The 20,352-nt window shown below is 33.7% G+C and overlaps 1 protein-coding gene across 5 annotated transcripts in view; it reads left to right on the top strand.

Moving 5' to 3' along the window:
• The window catches only part of DNAAF11 (dynein axonemal assembly factor 11), a 100,577-nt gene extending 80,707 nt beyond the window's left edge, over nucleotides 1-19,870 (top strand). For all 5 annotated transcript variants that reach the window (XM_074265413.1, XM_074265403.1, XM_074265376.1 and 2 more), the window contains 2 exons: nucleotides 12,341-12,423; nucleotides 18,324-19,870. In XM_074265413.1, coding sequence (XP_074121514.1) covers nucleotides 12,341-12,423; nucleotides 18,324-18,501 — 261 coding nt within the window. In that variant the 3' untranslated portion in view covers nucleotides 18,502-19,870. The remainder of the gene's footprint in view (nucleotides 1-12,340; nucleotides 12,424-18,323) is intronic.
• Nucleotides 19,871-20,352: the final 482 nt, after the last annotated feature.

The raw sequence follows: 20,352 nt of genomic DNA on the forward strand, positions 1-20,352 counted from the left end.
ATAAGTGACCTCCTTTTTATATCTTCTCATGTGCCTTCTAATTGCCCTTAAATATATATGATTATACTTTTTTTTTTCCTAATCATTGAAGTCAAGCATTTCCAATTATATTGTAAACCTGTTGAGGATGTTAATTATGTCTTATATTTCTCTAAACCATTTATTGGATCTAGCACAATGCTTCCAATCATCAGTTTATAATGGGTTATTAAGACAAAAAAAAAGTTGGTACATTATACCTGCATACCTTAATATTCAAATTCATTTTCACCCAGCATTGGAATTGTTGAGGCTGTTTCCAACAAAGATGAAACTTTAAATTATTTAACAGAAAATCTGAATTTACTTGCTCAATTTCATCAATTTATTAAATTAAACTCTAATTTAGATACTCTAGTAGGACATTAGAGACACATTCCATGAGATATTTCAAGGTTTTTCCTTTTGGGTGTTCTTTAAGAATAATTAATTGAGATTAAAAAAGTTGCTATTTATTTATCCATTCTGATCCAGAATAACTTGTGGATATACTTGTAGCTCCATATGAATTCAGCAAAATTTTAGTGAGTGAAGAGATGCAAAGTTTACATTATTTTTCATGAATAAGAAATGAATGCTTTTCACACACATACATACACATATACACATACACATACCCCTCACTATATTTTATCCCTTTCTGCTAAGTAGGTACATGGTTCTGAGCCCTTTCCTTTCTCTTAGCATGCAATTATTGAAAAAAATCAAAACAAAAACGTTGATAGTTACTTCACATTATATTTCATAAAATCTAATAAATTTCAAGTTAGTTATGTATGATTTCAGACAGTTCTCTTTTACGGTTCAGGTATAGTGCATAAGTTGTTGTGATGCTCAGAAGTAAACTTATCTGGAGGAATAGATAGTTCACTGTACCAGCTCTTAAAATACAATTTGGAAAAACAGCAACTAACAATAGGAATCAATAGCAGTATGTAACTGAATCGTACTCATAGCTGATTGACTTGCTTAAGCTTTATTTTAAGGAAACAGAGACAAAAGTTAGATGTCTCAAGGTGAGCATCTTTCCTCCAGCCTTGGAATGTTAGCAGAGCCAGGGATGCAGTTATTTAACACTAGTGTTTTATTTGTTGTTAGTTAAGATTCCTATTAGAGTTGAGGAAGTTATTTCTTTGGTGGATTTTGTACCTTAAATGGGAACTCATTAGCTAGTGATCATGTCTAAAAGGTACTTGCCTTTTATCTCAACCTGTTCCAGGTTGTATTTATCCTCTCTTTTTACCCTGGGTTCAAGTTATACATGACTCCAGGTTCATACTGAAAGAGATTGTGCCTGATTTATTGATTATCTGAGTATAAAAAAGACATTTTTATCCTAATTTACAAATTTAATTTTTCTTTTAATGCAACACATTTTGCAAACAAAAGATGCTTTGCTTCAACTGGTTACTAGGGGAAAAAATCCTCTTAGCTCAGACATGACTTCAATTTTAATATAAAATGTTTTGCTAAATGTATTATTGAAACCCTACCCTTTTCTCCTCTACATTTTTATTATTATTTCCCTTTCATGGAGAATCCTACAACTTTTTCTTTAATTTATCCCTATTTATCTATGAGAAAGGAGCCAGCAAAGGAGAGGGGAAAAGAAGAAAAGGGAAAGATTATTTCTTTTGAATTTTCCACTCCTTTTTTAGGTCCATAACACTAAATTGAAGGTTCTTTAGGTTATTCTGCCACTGAAGTAGTTAACCTATTTTTTTCTATGCTGCTACTCAAGAGACAGATAGTTGTGATTTTTTTTTCCTTTGAAGCTTTACAGGAGTTCCTAATTCTTCAGGAGAGCAGAAACATTCTTAGTCTCATAATTCAATGTGAGATTTTGGGGAAAATGACAGGATGTTTGCTTATAGGAGTTGGATACCTAGATCTCACAGGGAGCCTGACCTTTGCAGAACAAATTGCAAGCACAGGTCATTGCACCCTCAGGGTTCAGGACAGGCCAAGCAAATCAAACCAGCTGCTATGACCTAGGGCTAATAATTGGGCTAACATAATTGCTTTATATAAAAATCAGCAATTCCATCTTTTACCAGTATTTTTTCTCCAATCATCTACAGTTACTTCTATCCCTGTATATCTATAAGTAAAACTTATGCAGAAAAAAGCAATCTTTGGGTACAATCCCATATCAGGCCTCAGTAATCCTCTGAATGTGGTAATTCATATTAAAACAGATGAAAGATGATTGTAGAAAGAGTTAGGTTCTAAAAGGACAAAATAAACATGAGTGATATATTACCTTGCCTTTTTAAACATCACTGACAAATTACTGTGATAATATTAGTGATATATTACTGACTTTCTAAAAAGAGAGATGATATGGAACTAAATTTGTGGGAAAAAAGAGAAGCTTTAGAGATCTTACAGACTACTTATCTAACTGTACAAATGAGAAAACCAAAGCCTAGAATGTTTATGTGACTTGGCCGTAGCCATTTAGTAGCAGAACACAACTCTCATGACTTTAATACTCCTGTTTTTTCTACCATGCCAAAGTTCAGAGAAGAGACAGGAATGGGGAGATATCTGGTGTTGGTGAACCATTCTACATCATCATGTTGTTGTTGTTTTTAATAAACAGGCATTGAGAACCTAATGAAAATAAGTAACAAGGATAATTTAGTCAGTTTAGTTAGGAAAGACTATTTTCTTCTTTGAGAATAACTTTGGCAAGAAACATTTTTGGGAATGAGGAGGAAATATTTTTTATGATTTTTTCCACCTTTATGCTATAATATTTTGATAATCTTTTGTGTCATACCATCAAAAAGACAAACTTCAAAATAGTTGATTCAGAGAGTTTTGTTTAATTAAAAAAAACATTTATGGATATGTATATACACATAATTGCTTTATATAAAAATCAGCAATTCTATCTTTTACCAGTATTTTTTCTCCAATCATCTAACTGGATATCTGTTAAAACAAAGCTAAAGTGTTTGAATCTCTTTCTCTAAGTATGAGTGTCCCCTAAGACCTGTGTCCTCTTGTCTCTCTCCTTACTATCCCCTGCTTTAGTGAGATCAAGTTTACATGGTTTCGGTTACCATTTTTATACATGTGATTCCTATATCTCTATATCCAGCCTTAGCCATCTTTCTAAGGGTTAATTCTGTAACTACCTCATTTTGAAATGGATATCCCAAATTCATTTCAAACATGAACATGTGCAAAATAGAACTTACCATCTTTCTCTTCAATTCTACCCTCTTCCAAGCTTCATAATTCCTGCTGAAACCACTATTATTCTTCCAGTCCCATAGAATCATAGAATTTGAAGGTTGGAAGAGACCTCAGTGACCAGTAGGAAATGTTTTGGACAGGATTGAGTTTGGAAATAAGTGAAAGAAAGAGGATGACAGAGGGGGCACTCTTTTGGATGAGACAGGATGGAATAGGATAAATTGAACAAACAAGGAGAGGAGCTAGTCTTGGTAAAGAATAAGAGCACTTCAACATATGACAAAAGAGTTAAGGAGGAGAAATGACAGAAAGTACTTGAGTGACTGGAGATGAGGAAGAGGGGAGAAGAGGAAACTGATTTTGAAAGAAGTAAACTAGTTTATTCTTCCTAGAGAAATCCCTTAAGAGGATTTTTTTTGGGAAAGTTGTTCTATTTGTAGTAAAAAGTGGCCTTGGTTTTACTTTTTAAACCAAGGCAGCAAATTTCAACTATAAATTTTCATAATTGCAGCATCTCACAATTAAAAATGACCTGTGGTCCAAAGTAATTCAACACCTGAATTCGGTTCCTTTCTATAATATCTTAAACCGGTCATGATGAAGGAAGGAACCTATTATCCTAATTCAGGAAATTTCATTTTTTTATAGTTTTATTTTTTAGGACATTTTTCCTTGTAGTGAGGAAAAATATGCTCTCCTGGAACTTTGATTAACTTCAATATGAAACAAGGGAGAGGCAAGTACAATCTTTTCATTAACTTTGAAGTTATCTGTGACATATATATTCTATCCTAAAAACCCAAGTGTTTAAAATATTCAACATCATTCTACAGATACTTGGTGATAAGTATCAACAGGAAGAAATTTTAAGGAAATTAACAATTAACAAATGAATTAGATTGATACTGATATAAGGATTATTAGAAAAATAATTTATTTTAATATCCAGGCCTAATTGTTGTGAGCTTTCTACTAAATGACTAATTTTTGAATTGCAAAGCAATAGCTCACAATTTCTTGGTATCAGAACAATTTAGACAGATTGAAAATACTGGGAATAGAAATTTCTTGTAGGAATTTACTTATGCAGTACAAATAAAGGGGTTAATGGCATATTAGAATACTCTGCCTACTGGCATTAATTAGTTTTCTAAACATTTGGCATTAGGTAAAAACAAGTTTGGAAGCAATTTTCTAAGAAACCCCTTAGACATATAGCATAAACAATATTGCAGCATTAAAAAGATTGATTCTTGGGGCATTTATTTTTGCAGGAATTTCAGTGTTAGCTCAAGTCATTGCCAGGTAACATACTGAGTAACAGTTGAGTAGAATTTTGAGAGGATATGAAAGAATTTGGTTATAATATTGCAAAATTATGTTGGTTTAAATCACATTGCATGAACTATGTATGTACAGTAGTGAATGAAAAAAATCAAGCAGAATCTGCAAATAAAATATTTGAACATGTAATTCTTAAAGGAGTAATTGTTTCACATGCTCAGGTTGATATATAACATAAAAGTATGATGTCAAGTTCTTTCAGTAATGAGTAAAGTCTAGTCTTTTACTCAGCTTTTAAGGACCTCCACATGTGGCTTTGCATTTTATGGCCATCACTTTTATTTTGCACCTCTTTATTATCCAGAGCAAATTATGCAAGTTATTCTACTTTTGATTCTATATTTAGTTATAGTTTATATGATATGGAATTTAAAAATTAATACATTCATATTCTATTAATCAGTCAAGTAGGTACCTCTTATAGGGAGTGGGTTCCTTATTATTAGGATAATTCAAGTAAATATGAGATGGTCACATACCAGGGATGTTTCCATAATATAAAAGGCTAGATGACCCCTGAGGTACTTTATGAATGATCACAATTCAAGGATATTTAATGATATGATTAATGATACAATTGAACTATTTGTCTAAACATTTTTTAAAGTAATTGTTGATAGCTTCTCCATGATTTAATCTCCGTTTGTCTCAATTTCCTCTACTGTAAAATAAATAAAATAATAGTATCTACCTCGCAGGATTTTTGTGAGGCTCAAAGGAGACAAAATAAGCTACTACATAGTAGCATTTATTTACTTTCCATTCTCTTCCATTAAGTTCAAGTAATCATTATTCTTTATATTGAATAAATTTTTAAAGTATTTGAGTCTTAAAGTATTTTTGAAAGAAAGAAGGAAAGAAGGCCAGTCAATGTGGGCAATTATGTGGTGGAGTGAGGATGCATAAAGTGTTTATAATCTTTGTGTTGCAATATTCAGCTATCTTGGATATCTTACATCTTATATTAGTAGTTGATACTCAAATTGCTGCTTTAAAGATATTAAATCTCCCAATTCCCCAGATTTCATTTAACTTAGTTATATATATGTATATATGTAATACAAAATAATAAGTGCCAAATATTTTAAAGAGTTATAATACCATATTTTATGAATGTCAGAAGAAAACTGACTGAGAGATCTTTGAAAAGCTTTTTGGAAGAAATAGTACTTGAGATATTTTAAAGGATTAGTACAAATCAGTGAGAGGATAAAGAAGGCATTCAGATATCTCAGGCACAATAAATACATGTATGAAAACTAGGAAGCAGAAGACTAATTTGAAGAATAGGGGTATGTCTTATTTGTCAGGAGCAGTAGGGTTCATGTAGGAGAGCAATAGATAAGATTGGGAAAAGATTATAAAAAGCCTCGAATGTCAGAAAAATAGTATAAACTTTACTCATATTCATTGATGAGCCACTGAAAATTTTTGAGATAGGGAGTAACTTGACTGAAGTTTTACATATGAAGCATGGTTTGGAGGAGGAGGAAAGTGGAGGCAGAAGAACTGTTAAGAAATTCCTGCAATTGTCCATATGGATGCTAATGAGAGGTTCTAATAAGGTCATATGAATAGGGAGAATGAGAAGAAAGAATCAAATGATATGGAAATAAAATCAACAGGACTTGGTAACAGATTTTTACAAGAGAAATAAGAGTGAGGGGAGAGTCAAATATAGTGCTAATATATTATCTTGCTATTACTATGAATAGTGGAAATCCTGGCATCTGGGTGTTAATTCTTTGTTTTTCTGGTTTTAATTCAGAGAGCTAATCCTGAATTTTTTTTTTTTTTTTTTTTTTTTTTTTTTTTTTTGGCCTGCAAAGAGGCTTTGTGACTAGATCAATCAGAGAGATCTTTAAAAAAAAAAGTAAATCCCAAACCAAAAACCTTAAATTCTGGAGCGCAGCAAAATTTTCTGTGAAGAAAAGTTCTAAATTTGTTAAGCTATTTGCATTTCTTTAAACACAGAGAATCTTTGTCCTTGCTTATTACACAGAAAAATAATAGTGTTGAAGAGGGTTTTTTTTTTTAAAGATAGTAATTAGGCACATGTTCCATTTTCTTGTTAATACATCTGCAATGTTTTAAGTTGTCCCAGAAAAAAGTTGGGACCTCAAAGAGTCAAAGATTCACAGAATTAGAATGGATCTAGAGATTACCCATTCCAATCCATGCCAAAATAATCTTTTCTGCAATATCTCCAACAAATGATAAGTCCTGTTCTTAACAATCTCCAGCAATAGAAATTTTGCTATTTCCTGAGGCAGCCTGTCCTATTTTTGAAGAGTTCAATTCTTGGGATTTTCCTTATAGTAAGGCAGAAATCTGTTTCTCTGCAATTTCCATTTACTCTCCCCAGTTTTGCCCTCTGGGACCAAACAAAACAAGCCTAATCCATGTAAATATGACTTGTAATCATCACAGAATACAATAATTATGTGAAAATGTAAATATTAGGGTTTTTTAATAATATGCTAATGGAGAAGGTGCAGAAATCATTATAAATAGGAGATTGTATATAAAAGCATATGGTTTTCAAGTAAAAAAACACCGGTGTTTTTAGTGTAATTTCTCTATTTTTAGAATTAGAAAAATGTCAGAGCCTTTCTTGGGCAGTTAAGTGATAACAGTAAATAAAGCTTCAGCCCTGGATTCAGGAAGACTTGAGTTTAAATCCAGCCTGAGACACTTACTGGCTGTGTGATGTTGGCCAACTCACTTAACCTGTTTGCCTCAGTTTCTCCATCTGTAAAATGAGCTGGAGAAGAGAATGATAAATCACTCCATTATCTTTGACAAGAAAACCTCAAATGGGGTCATGATTGCAACAACTCAACAGCAACAATGCTTTTCTTAATTTCAATTTCATGTGTAGAATTAATATGTGAATTTGGCCTTTCAGTTGGTCCTGGAGGGAAAGAACTTGGAAGAATGTTTGATAATTAATATCTGGGATGTCTATGTGGAAGGATATATCTTAGGAAGGGCAGAAACAGTGAAGTAATAGTCTGGTATAGTAAACTGATTGGCTCATAATTTGGGGAAGCTTGGTTCAAAACTTTTTAATACAAGTCTGTAGAAAGGCAAACACAAATAATATTGTGGTGGAAGAAAATGTGCTACATCATCATCATCAGGTAAGAAAGAATGAGCCACAGAGACATCATGTAGTAGCGTTTTTAGATTTTAACTATATGGACATCGATAGGCAACTGCAAATTAAATTCTTAATTTGCTTCACTAACAATGTGAGTTCAGGAGATGGAGGAAGTGATAAAGGGAACTGTTATTCTGGACTTAATTCTGACTTTGCATAAGGAGGAACAAATTGCTCCTGGAAGGATATGACCACTACACCTTGCAGTTTACTATGGAGATAGGGAAAAGTTGGACAAGATCCAACCCATGCTAGACTTGTGAAGAGCAGATTTCCAAGAGGCCAGAGAAATACCTAGAAAAGTAAGTCTGCCTAAAAGAATGTTTTCGATTTGGATATAAAGATTCAAATAATTCTCGCATAGAAGAAATAAAGTGGCTGCCTAAAGAAATCAGTAGGGACACAGGAAAATCATATACAAACTTAGATTTTAAAATCATATTTATAGAAAATGACATTCCTGAAAACTGAAGTTGAATACAAAAGTGGCACAATGCTGAAACCAAGTAGTAGGAGTGATTAAAAACTTCTCATAAGCTAAGATTAGTGAATGACAAGGACAAGAAAAATGGCATTTCAAGCTACTTTAGGGGACAAAAAAGCAAAAAAGGGGATAGGATGTCTTTGGTTAAATAGGACTGTGACAAATAATGATTGAGAGGAAGCAAAACTACTCAGTTTTTTATTTTGTTTCTATTCTCTGCCAAGGAAAATAATCTTTAGACTGGAAGAAGAATAAAAAAATCTAATAAGTAGAAGAAACTAAAATTAAATTATAATAAGCAAGCAAGAGTTTGAGTAATAATGCCCTGATGGATTATATCCCATGCAGCTGAAAGAACTGCTAGAGTTTTTTAAAAAGAGTCTTGGTAAATGGGAGGGAGAGTTCAAAAGGACTATAAGCAATCACGTTATCCTAGTTTACACCCTCCAAAAAGAAAGTCTTTACAAAAAAACTTTCAAAAAGACTATCCTTTTTTTAAAAGTTAATCTTTAAAATACTGATGAATGAACAAATTCTATTCAACTCTTGGCAAATTTTAAAATATATTGTTAAAAGAATAGTTTGAGAATATTTAGTTATTTTCAGTCAAAGATTATCGTAAAGAAGAGTGATTAGACTTCTTATGATTGATCCCTTAGGACTGAATTCCCAGAAATGGATGCAAGTTTTAGTGAAGCAGATAAGAGCTTGATTTAAAGAAAACATTCTGAAATTAGAGCTTTATGCAAATAGAATGCATTCTCTCAAAAGGTAGTCCCTGTCTCTGTCAGTAAAGGTCTTCAAAAAGATTGATTTTTGGCTTTTTTCAGTTTTATCTTTTCCATTCTAGGTGGGAATGAGGTATCTGGCACATCCCAGCATGTTTTTTCTAGCTGGTGGTTGATAGAATTTGTTTCAATTAGGGGTTATAGTATAAGACTTCTGAAGCTCCTTCTTACCTTTGACCTCAACAATTCAGTGGCCTGTCCTGAAAGAAATATACAAAAATCTTTATAACATTAATATTCTACAAGTTATGTGGCTGCAAATCATATAACCCCACAATCCCCCAAAAATCAATATTGAAAGCTACCTTAAGGTCAGTGGAAAGACAATAATGGAATTAAGTTGCCTGTGACCTACTACAAAGAGACAAACTTGGGCTTGCAAAGGGGCTTGTATTTGGACATGAAGAAAAATCAAAACAAAACCAAAAAGCCCTTTCTAACAATTAGAGTTGGCCCCAAGTAAAATGGGCTATTCTTTTGGAGTGCTTCAAGAAGAAAAGATAGATGACTTTGTCATATATTCATAATAAGGATTTCTTTTGCAGATTGATTGGGGAGATGGTTGCAGAGGTCCTTTTCATCTCAAAGCATGCAATTCTGTGATTTCTGTGGAAATTATGAATGTAACCATTGTCTAGCAACCTAAGAGCTGCACTTATTTGAACCAGATTCAACCTTGTGATGGTCCCCTTCCATTCCACTCCCTAGATCCCCTGCTTTCTCATTTTGGCCCCACTCATAGTTTGAGCTAGAAAATACCAGACTATAGCTTGATATGGTTCATGTGCAGCTTCCAAATATATAAGTGTAGTGTCAGGTTAACCTTTTAATATGTGTCTATTTCTATTGTTATTAATTTGAATCCTACTGACTTTGTACCACCATTTATTAGGGGTCAGTAATTCTTACTCTAGTTCCATTTAATTACTTAATATTGATAAGCTTTTTTAACGCTGTATTTATTTAAAAAATATAACAAGAACAAACTTAGAAGCATTCCCCCTCAGTATTTTGGGACCATTCCCCAACTATGTCACTTCAATCTGGGGTGGGACAGTAGGCTCAACTTCAGTTTGTACCTAAAGCTTATCTCATAAAGTGCGTATATTAGTACTGCCACACCAGTCATTTCAACCTTCACTAGCATGGGTCCATGTTGCTTGAGATAACAGTTTTGGTCTGGAATGCTGGGGTGCTCCAAATATCTCACTGTCACCTACAGTGGAAAAGATAAAATGAAAAAGCCAAAAATCAAGGCCCGTTTGGGGGGGGACTGTGTGACCTCAGAAGGGAGAAGTCCTGAATATCTCTTATGACATGGATTCTTTCCTGACTTGTTGATTGAAAGGCTAAGGAGCTCCCTCAGGAGAGACTGAAGCAAAAGTGATGGGGCTGACTAAAGGTAAGCCAATTAACATATCTAACAACAAATGCCTCCACAACCCATTCAAGAGCCTCCTATTCAATACAAAGCTAACTGACTTGAACAAGTGATAGATCATCTGTGCCTGTTCTACAGTTTCTCCAAGGTACCTCCCTGAGACATCACCAGGATTTTGGCAATGTCTCAGAAGCAAGCTCCCCAGCCTTTTTCGTTAGAAAGATACTGGACTATTCAGGTCCCTTACAAACACTCAAAGTAGTGATACATACATTGGGTATAGCAGTTTTTATTCCATCTCACATAATGTACAAAAATACTTCAGTAATTTTCAATAGTATGGCAATAAATGCTAACATTTTCTTTTTCCAGTAAGTTATGCCTTTCATAGTCCTAAAATCCTCTATGTCCATAGCATCATACTGTAGTTTGCATTCTTCTTAGTAATTAAAACTAACTTTGAATCCCGCAGAAATTTTGTAGAGCTCCTCTTTACTCCCTGAGACCTACACAGATATCCAGCTAAATGGTTTTACCTTGTGGTTGGATTCCCCTATAGGGAAACGTTCTCAGTTTCCTAATAAGGTATTCTTTAACACTTCTGTTTAATATATTCCCTGCTCCATTGCCCTCAGGAACTATTCTAAACCTCCTGTACTTCCCCCTCTCTGCAAGCCAAAGATATTGCCTCTTACTTTACCGAGAAAGTTGAGGGCATTTGATATAAACTTCCTATTCTTTACTCATCTTCATCTTAAAACCTCTAATCTTCATCTCCAGTCTTTCCTCTTGTCCTTCAGCTTCTGAAAGTAGAAGTACCCTCTCCTTGCCAAAACTACCCCCTCTATTCCCTTCAACTTTCTCTCTAGCAGATGGCAGTTTCTTAAATTCTAGGTATGAGATGTGCCCAGATAACAGATGTAGAAGAGTGTGGAACAGAATCAAAAAACTGATAGTACACTGAAGTTATAATAGAGCGAACAAGAGAATACTGTGGATCAGGATGGTGAAAAGCTTTCAATGCCAGGCTAAGAAGTTTCTATTCCATCCTGCAAATACTAATAGTTTTTCAGCATGGAAGTATCCTGGTGATTATTGTGCTTTAGATGACTATTATACTATCTTGACATCTTTGTGAAGGATGAATGTAGTAAGTCAGGAGTGGAAGTCAGGGAGCCTATCAGGCTCTTATTGTAGGGCATTACAATAGTTTAAGCAGGAAATAAGGGTAACTTGAACTAGAGTCATGGCAGTCTGAATGGAAAAGAATGTATAAACTTGAGAGAGTCTTAAAATAGAATAGGCAGGATTTAGCAAGTGTTTAGATAAATCAAAGATTACTCATACCAGCTTTTTGACCAGGAGGATTTTGATGGCATCAATAGGGATCTGATGAATTGGAGTATGTTGGATTTGAGGTGTCATTTGAACATCCAAGTGGAAATGACAAGCAGGTATTTACAAATGTGAAAATGATGCTTAGGGAAGACATTTGAGTTGGATATGTAGATTTTGAATTTATCTCCACTTTGAAAGGTGATAATTGATGGTCTGGAGGTATTGTCCAACCATATGTGTCTTCCCTTATTGAACCACCTGTGTCATTGACTTTTCTTTTTACATGACCAACCACATTCTCTTTCTATCATATTTTGTCAGGATGATGTTTTTATGTAAGTCTTTGTGCAGAGACAGGTTATCTGTCTCATAATTAAAGGTTCTAAGCTCAGATCTCACAGAAATCATTGTTTTTCTTATTTTATTGAAAAGTACTTACTTGTTTAGTTTAAGCATACCAAAGTTTATTCTTTCAGACCCTATTAGCTGAAAATTTGTTAATGTTTAATAATCTTTAACAATGTATATATACAAACACATTTTGTGTAGTTTTGGAAGATATATCAAGAAATAACATTATTCATTCTTTGTTTTAGGTAGGAGAAGTAATCTCTGCTAACAGAAAAGCACGTACACCTGAGAAAAATAATGAAAAAAACAAATTGCAACAAAAGAAAAGGTAAAAATTTTTATTTAAAACCTTAGTTTTCCATTCTTGCAGTTTTAATTCAAAGCAAGGAGATTACTGTTCAATCCTGTAATTATACAAAGTAAAAGAACAAATGGTTATTATTAAATAATTAAATTTGTCTGAGAAATATGAGACTTGAAAATTGTGATTTGTAAAGGTGCTAGTTGCAATGGCCTCAGAAAAGTACATATAACTACTAAGTTATTTACAGATTATTATTACAGTTACAGATTTCCTATCATCAGCACATACCTTGAAAATATGTATGCCGATATTGTAACCACAGAAAAGAGTAAGCTATATTTATGAATAAGCTATATTTATGCCTCTAATCTAACATATTCAAGGTGTTGGGCACATCTCTGATTAAAGGCGACAGCTGAGTTTGTGCAAAGGCTTCCAAAGAGGAGGTTTGTTTGAACTACAGGTGTGGTCTTTGTTCTTAGATGAAATGTAATCTCCCTACCTCCCAATCAGTTAAATAGGATTTTTTCTTTTTTCCACATAGCAATTTAAGTTCCAACTATATGTGTAAATTATAAGAAATCCAGGTCAGTGTAGCTGAATAGCACTGCAAAAGATTAGCCACAGGAAGAAGAAGAACTATGCAGGCGTGTCAACCTTGAGTCTGACAAGTAACATCGAATTTATTAGGAGCCTGGCTTTCAGATGACAGGACCTCTATTTACTGCAGTGATTGCTCTTCTCACAGAATTCTCAGTAAGATTCTTCAAGCTATGCATGCCCTCCTTAACTATACTATTGCCTTTTGAAATCTATCAGCTTGATTACTCAGTAGTGCTGCAATCACTTATCGCCACATTCAAGATGTCTTTGCCCAGGCTGTCTATGGTGCTTATAATTTGGGAGGAGATATTTTATTGACATTATCATTGCCTTTTCCTGGTCAACATAGTTTGCTTATCGCATGGATGGATATCCTCTGGGTAAGGCTAGGTAATTTAAGTTGGGTAAGCCAAGACAAAAAAGGATAACAGATATAGGTAGTGGATAATGAAGTTTATGGACAGGGATCTTGTGGGGACTAAGTTAAGCAGGAGTGACAACCATTCCCTCACTCAAAATAATCTTTTTTACTTCCAAACTAAAATGATGTTTTAAATGTTGGTGCCTTAGAAACCAGCTTCTCAGGTCAGATAACCTGGCTCCCTGCCTATTGGATGTCTGCTAATGATCAAGTTTTCTCACTTTTTTGAGCCTCAGTTTCCACATTGACAACATGAAGCTAATAATAGTGTCTACTTTATCAGTATTTTTGTGAGAATCAAATAAGAGAATGAACATGAAACACTTTTCTGAAAAGTGCTCAGTGTCAATTATTACCTCAAAGTGAAGAGCACCTGATTTCTAGCCCTTTGTCCCCAGATAAGTTATCTCACCTCATTATATATGTTATAATTATAATCATATATTCATATAATCATAATCATAATAATCACCTCTGAATTTAACTCTCCAAGTTGCAAAGAAAATGTTAGCCCACATTTTTAGAGGGAGATTTCTTACCCAGTTTCCTTATTCCAATGAAATCACTGCCCAGTCCTTGTATCTGCATTAGAATGCTTGAGCCAAGATTCAGATGAAATTCCTCTGATTTTAAAACTATCATTCTTTCCACTATGCCATGCCAAGAAAAAAAAGAAATATTGACAAGGCTTAGTAACTGATTAGTTGGGGTGATGGAGAGGAGGAGGAAATATACATAGATAAGAGGGGATTTGGTAGAAGGATAGTGGGTTTATCAGTCATAATAGGGAATTTGGGAAGAAAATAGAGGGAAGTGAGAGGAAAATAACAAATGAATTCTGTTTTGGACATTTTGAGTTTAAGGTGCCTACAACTGGAAAATGGAAAATAGTTCATAATTCAAGAGACAGATAAATAGATAGACAGAGCTGGGAGTTATTTGCCTTGAGATAACAATTGAATCCATGGTGACTTATTAAAGCACCAAAAGAGGGAGTTTAAAGAGAAAAGAAGCCCAGCATAGAGGTCTAGGGGGGAGCACACAAAGAAGATGGAAATGGGGTATGATCCATCAGAGGACACTAAAAAGGAATGGCCAATCATATAGGACAAGACTTAGAAGAGAAGTATCATGAAAACTCAAAAAAGAAAAAGTGTCTAGGAAGAACAACATGATTAAAATTCTAGTTACATACAAGTTCACTTTAAGGCCACTACATTTGGCAAGACAGAGATCACTGGTAGTCTTGGAGAGAGTTGTTTCTATGGAGGAATGAAGTTGGAAGTCAATTGAAAAGGGATTGAAAAATGAGAAGAGAAGAAATGGATGTGAGGAACATAAGTGACTTTTTCTAGAAATCTTATTGTGAAAGATGGGAGAGGTGTAGGATGATAACTTGAAGTGATAAGATAAATTGAGTAGTTTTTTTTTAAGTATGGGAGCTATCTTAGCTAAGTATAGAAATGAGGAAAAGAATCTTAAGATATTGAAAGTTTGAAAGTTAGAGGGGAAGATAATTGGCAAGGAAGATTGCCAAAGGAGAAAAAAGGAGATGGGATATTCCTGTTGAAGAGCAGTAGGGAGTGGGACAGTACCCCCTCCATCCAAGAGCCCACCTTTAACATAAAGTTAATACTTGAGAAATAGGCTACCAAAATGAGTAAAGGACAAAATAAGAACCTTACTATAGAAAGTTACTAGAGTGACATAGAACATCAACACACTAACTCAGAGGAAGATAACAAAGTCAAAACAGCTACCAAAAACCCTCAAAAATTGATTTCATGATCTCAAAAGAATTCCTCAAAAAATAAATTTAAAAAAAGAGAGTAAAGAGAAGATTGAGGAAAAATAAGAGTGAGGCAAGATAATCATGAAACAAGAATCAACAGCTTGGCAAAGGAAGCACAAAAATACTGAAGAAAATAACATCTTAAAAAAACAGAAAATGACAAAAGAGACACAAAAACGTATGAGAGAAGAAAATGTCTTAAAAAGCAACTTTATTCAAAATTATCCATTTTGCATTTCATAATGTTCTCTAGTTCTTCTTTGGTCATAAGTTCCTCCCTTCTTCACAGACCTGAAAGTTAACTATCCCTTGTTCTCCTAATTTGCTTATAGTACGACCCTTTATTTTTAAATCATAAACCCATTTCAACCTTATTTTGCTTAAGATTGATAAGTGTTGCTCATTGCCTAGTTTCTGCCACACTATTTTCTAAGAAAAAATGGATATTGAATAAAACTGAGGATTATCAAGCATTTCTAATAAAAAGCCCAGAACTGAATAGAAAATCTGACATACTTCAAAGACTCAAGAGAACTATAAAAAGGTAAACAGGAAAGAGAAATCATAAGGAATCCAGTAAGGTTAAACTGTTTACATCTTTACATGGAAAGATAATACTTGTAACTCCTTGTAACTTTATCATTATTAGGGCAGTTAAGTTATATAAACAGAGGGCATTGATGTGAATTGATTATCATGGGATGATATCTAAAAATATAAAATTAAAAGGTCAGAAATAAGGAAGCATTAAGGGAAGGGTTAAAAAGGGGGCAAAATTATCTCACATAAAAGAGGCTCAAAAACCTTTCCTAGTGGAGGAGAAGATGAAAGAGGAGTGATAGGTAATGCTTGAACTTTATTTTCATTATAATTGGCTCAAAGTGGGAATAACGAAATCTATCTTACTCTAAGAGAAAGATTTAAGAAATGGGGCTTAAGAGAAAGGAAGGTATTTTGAGAAAAATTAGTAGTGAGAAGCCAAACAATTTTAATAAGGGACAGTGGTGAAAGAAGAGAGAGAGAGAGAGAGAGAGAGAGAGAGAGAGAGAGAGAGAGAGAGAGAGAGAGAGAGAGAGAAGGAGGAGGAGAAGGAGGAGGAGGAGGAGGAAGGAAGAGGGGGAGAGAGAGAAAGATGGGGGAATTATAGGATGGAGGGAAATAGTAAGTATAACTGGAAAAAAATTTAAAGCAAATATCTGTGATAAAGACCTCAATTTTCAAATATATAGAAAACTGAATCAACTAAGAATACAAATCATCCCCCAAATAATAAATGGTCAAAAGATATGGATAGGTAGTTTTCAGGTGATGAAATCAAGGTTTTCTATAGTAATTTCTATAGAAATATGAAAAAAATGTTCTAAATCACTATTGATTAGAGATATGCAAATGTAAATAACCATGAGACAACATCTCACATAGATTAAATTGGCTAATATGACAGAAAAGTAAAGTGAAGATGAAGAAATTAATGGCATTTCTATTCATATGAAAAAAGCTCTAAATCACTATTGATTATTTAAAAATAAGACAAGTCTGAGGTACCAATTCATACTTCTCAGATCAACTAAGATGACAGGAAAAGAAAGATAATAATAAATGTTAGAGGGAATGTGGGAAAAGTGGGACACTAATAAATTGGTGGAATTGTGAACTGATCCAACCATTCTGGTGAGCAATGTGGAACTTTGCCCAAAGGGCTATCAAACTGTGCATAACCTTTGATCCAGCAATGTCTCTCCTGGGCCTATATCCCAAAGAGATCACCAAAAAGGAAAAGGACCCACAAAAATGTTTGTAGCAGCTCTTTTTGTAGTGATAAGGAATTAGAAACTGAGTAGATGCCCATCAGTTGGAGAATGGCTGAATGAATTATGCTATACGAATGTCATGGAATATTATCATTCTGTAAGAAACAAGCAGGAGGATGATTTCAGAAAGACCTGGAGAGACATGAACAGATGTAAGTGAATAGAACCAAGAGACATTACACATAACAACAACAAAATTATGTGATAATCACTTGTGATGGACATGGCCCTTTTCAACAGTGAGGTGATCCTGGCTAATTCCAGTGGTCTTGTATTGGACTCATCTGCATCCAGAAAGAAGACTATGGGGACTCAATGTGGATCACAACATATTATTTTCAACTTTGATATTATTTTTGCTTTCTTGTTTCTCTATCTCTCTTTTTTCATCTGATTTTTCTTGTGCAGCATGACAAATGTGGAAATATATTTAAAAAATACTTAAAAGGCCTCTGGCATTTTGGGTGCATTCTCTTTAGAGAGTCCATGGTAGAAAACATTCCAGACTTACAGATTGGGATGTTTGGTTGAATTACTGGAGGGTCCATCCATGAGTCGTAGATTCATTCTCAAGTAAAAGCATATAATTATATTACATTCACAGCTATAAATATATTTGCATATACTGTATCACTTAGAATAATCCTCACAATAATACTTGAGGATAGACATGATAGTATTATTTCATAGAAACTGGCTCAAGGAGATTCCATGTCTTGCTCAGAGTCATATGCTAGAAAGTGACAGAGTTGATATTCTTTCCACTGTCATCCATTAACAGACTATATATGTGTTTGTAGTGTCTGTGCTAATATTCTTGAAATGATTCATAAGCTAGTTTGTTGAGCTATCTCACCCTAATAGATTGTAAGCTAATGAGGCAATGGGTTCTAGTGGTAAGAATACTGGTCTTTGAGTTGAAAACTAAGTTCTGAAGTTTTGGTAAAAATTTTAGCTGTGTAATATTGGACAAATAAGTTTCCTCACCTGTAAAATGAAGATATGTGCATTGTTTATTTCCTAGGATTGTTTATACACATTTTAAAGGATTGTTTATATAACTCTTAAAGCACTATATAAATGAGTTATTATTCTGATAGAAAGACATCATGTTTTATTTAAAATTGATATATTTCCCAGAATGCAGAACATAATTCAATCTTTAATACATGATTATTAAATTAAATTGAGTTTATTTGAAACTTTAATTTAAATTATTAAATTAAATCACCTTATAGCTTTGAAAGTACCTGATTTCATAATCATATTTTCTTTATTTTTGTTGTTGTTATTCTAGAAGCAAACAAATTGAGAAACTAGAAGTAGATCCTAGCAAGTATTCATTTCCTGATGTGACAAATATAGTCCAAGAGAAAAAACCTGCTTCCAGAAAAATCCAAGCTAAATCTCCAGTTGTACCCTGTGCTGAAAATTCCGACTTTGAAGATAACCCTGAAGTTCCACCTTTGATTTAAAACCTTCAAAAATTACTTTACTTAATTCTGATCTGCATGATCTTTAAGTCTAGAAAATGTCATCATATTAAGTTAAAATTGCATTGCAATTTGTAGCAAAATAATTTCTCTTATATTTTTACCTACTTTGAATAATCTTCTTTTAAGAATAACATATATCTTTGTTTCTGTACTATTGATTCTGTCGTAACACATCAGAAATTATTTGTTTTATGAACATTTAATAATATTTTTCTACTGAGTTTTTCATATCAATCACATGAATATTGTAAGAACATATGAAAGCAAATGGTCAGTAGATTAAGATAAAGTTATTTGAATGGGAAAGTAGTCATTAATTTATCTTTATATGGAGCCATTATTCTACAATTAAATGTTAGCTAGGAATCTATTTTCTGTATGTTTATTTTTTTTCTAATTGTGAACTTGTATTCTAATCTCTTAGGGTTAGAGATGTAAGAAGTAGGAACATAGCAATATGATCCCAAAGTAGAATAGGCTTGTGTCTTTGAAAAGATTTGAGCTTTTCATTGGCCTTTACTGATGGTCAGAGAGCCAGGAGAGATCAACCAGAGGCTGCAGACTAGAATAGGGAAAGAGGAAGTAGTATGTCGGTGTCTATGCTTGAGAATTGGGTTCAGTTGTTGTTGACAGAAATCACAACAGTTTAACTTTATTTGAGAGCTCTAAGGCTTCCAAAGGGAAGGGGACGGAGGTGCCTACCTAAGAAAACAGTAAAGGAGGAAGATTGCTGGCAAAAGTCAGAAGCAATCATTATATTCAGCAACTAATAAAGCTGCTTTAATAAACAGTCAAGACAGGAAGAATTCATTAAGTGCAAAAGTTTCTAAAGCTGGAGCCACTGGTCTTTCTGGGAGGTGACTCAAATCATTGTAGGCATGTTAACTCCCAGAAAGGAAGTCTTAAGCTGGTGAGTTTCTCTTGATTAGGGAAGATGGGGACAAGAACAATGTTTCCAATGGTCTTTGTTGGTCAAGATTAGCCTTTTAGTCTTAAAGCTACTTGATACATCTATACTCAGAACTGAAGTTAGAGAATTCACATCTTTAAGGGTTAACAGACTTACCAGAGAGGCAAAAAAAAGGGGAACTAAGAAAAAGAAAAGATCTAATTTCTTGTACATATTTTCTGAAAACTTAGAATAAACTCATTAGATCTCTGTGCTGTGTGTGTAATTATTGTAGCTATACCAAAAGCTTTTCTAGCTCTTAGTAAAACCATCCCCAATTCGTCTTACCTTATACAGCCAGTGTTATACCTTATAAGCCAGTGTTGACATACCAAATCAGGTCTTTCTCAAACATAAAAATGATATACATCGACTCAATAAAAGTTTGATATAACAAAATAGGCTTATGTCTTGTGCTATTCTGCTTTTCTTGCATGGAAGTATTATATAGAAACTCTTCTCAATAGGATTTCCCTTCTTATCTAAAGACTGCATGATAGTGGGAATAGTATTGCAATGCAACAGAATCAAAGCTGAGTAGAAACATCTCTAATATCTCCATTTCCTCATCTGTGAAATGGAGTTAATAATTATCCTCCAAAGTTATGAACATGAAACAAGATAATGCATTCAAAATCACTTCATGCTGTGAAAACATCACATAAATGGCCAAAATGATAGCATCAATTCTTGCAACTTCCATATGTAAATGTAAAGACACTGGTAGGCAAGAAGAATTTTTTTTTTTGCATTTCTCATTTAGAAAAAGTGCCCTTCTGATTGTAGTTGCATGTGTCATCTTCCTTTTTTCCCTTTTAATCTGCTTGGAACATCTGACAGAAAAAAAAGCCTTCCTTTTTATTGGCTGCATGCAAATCCAA

This window comes from Sminthopsis crassicaudata, chromosome 1, assembly GCF_048593235.1.
Source record: "Sminthopsis crassicaudata isolate SCR6 chromosome 1, ASM4859323v1, whole genome shotgun sequence".
NCBI lineage: Eukaryota > Metazoa > Chordata > Mammalia > Dasyuromorphia > Dasyuridae > Sminthopsis > Sminthopsis crassicaudata.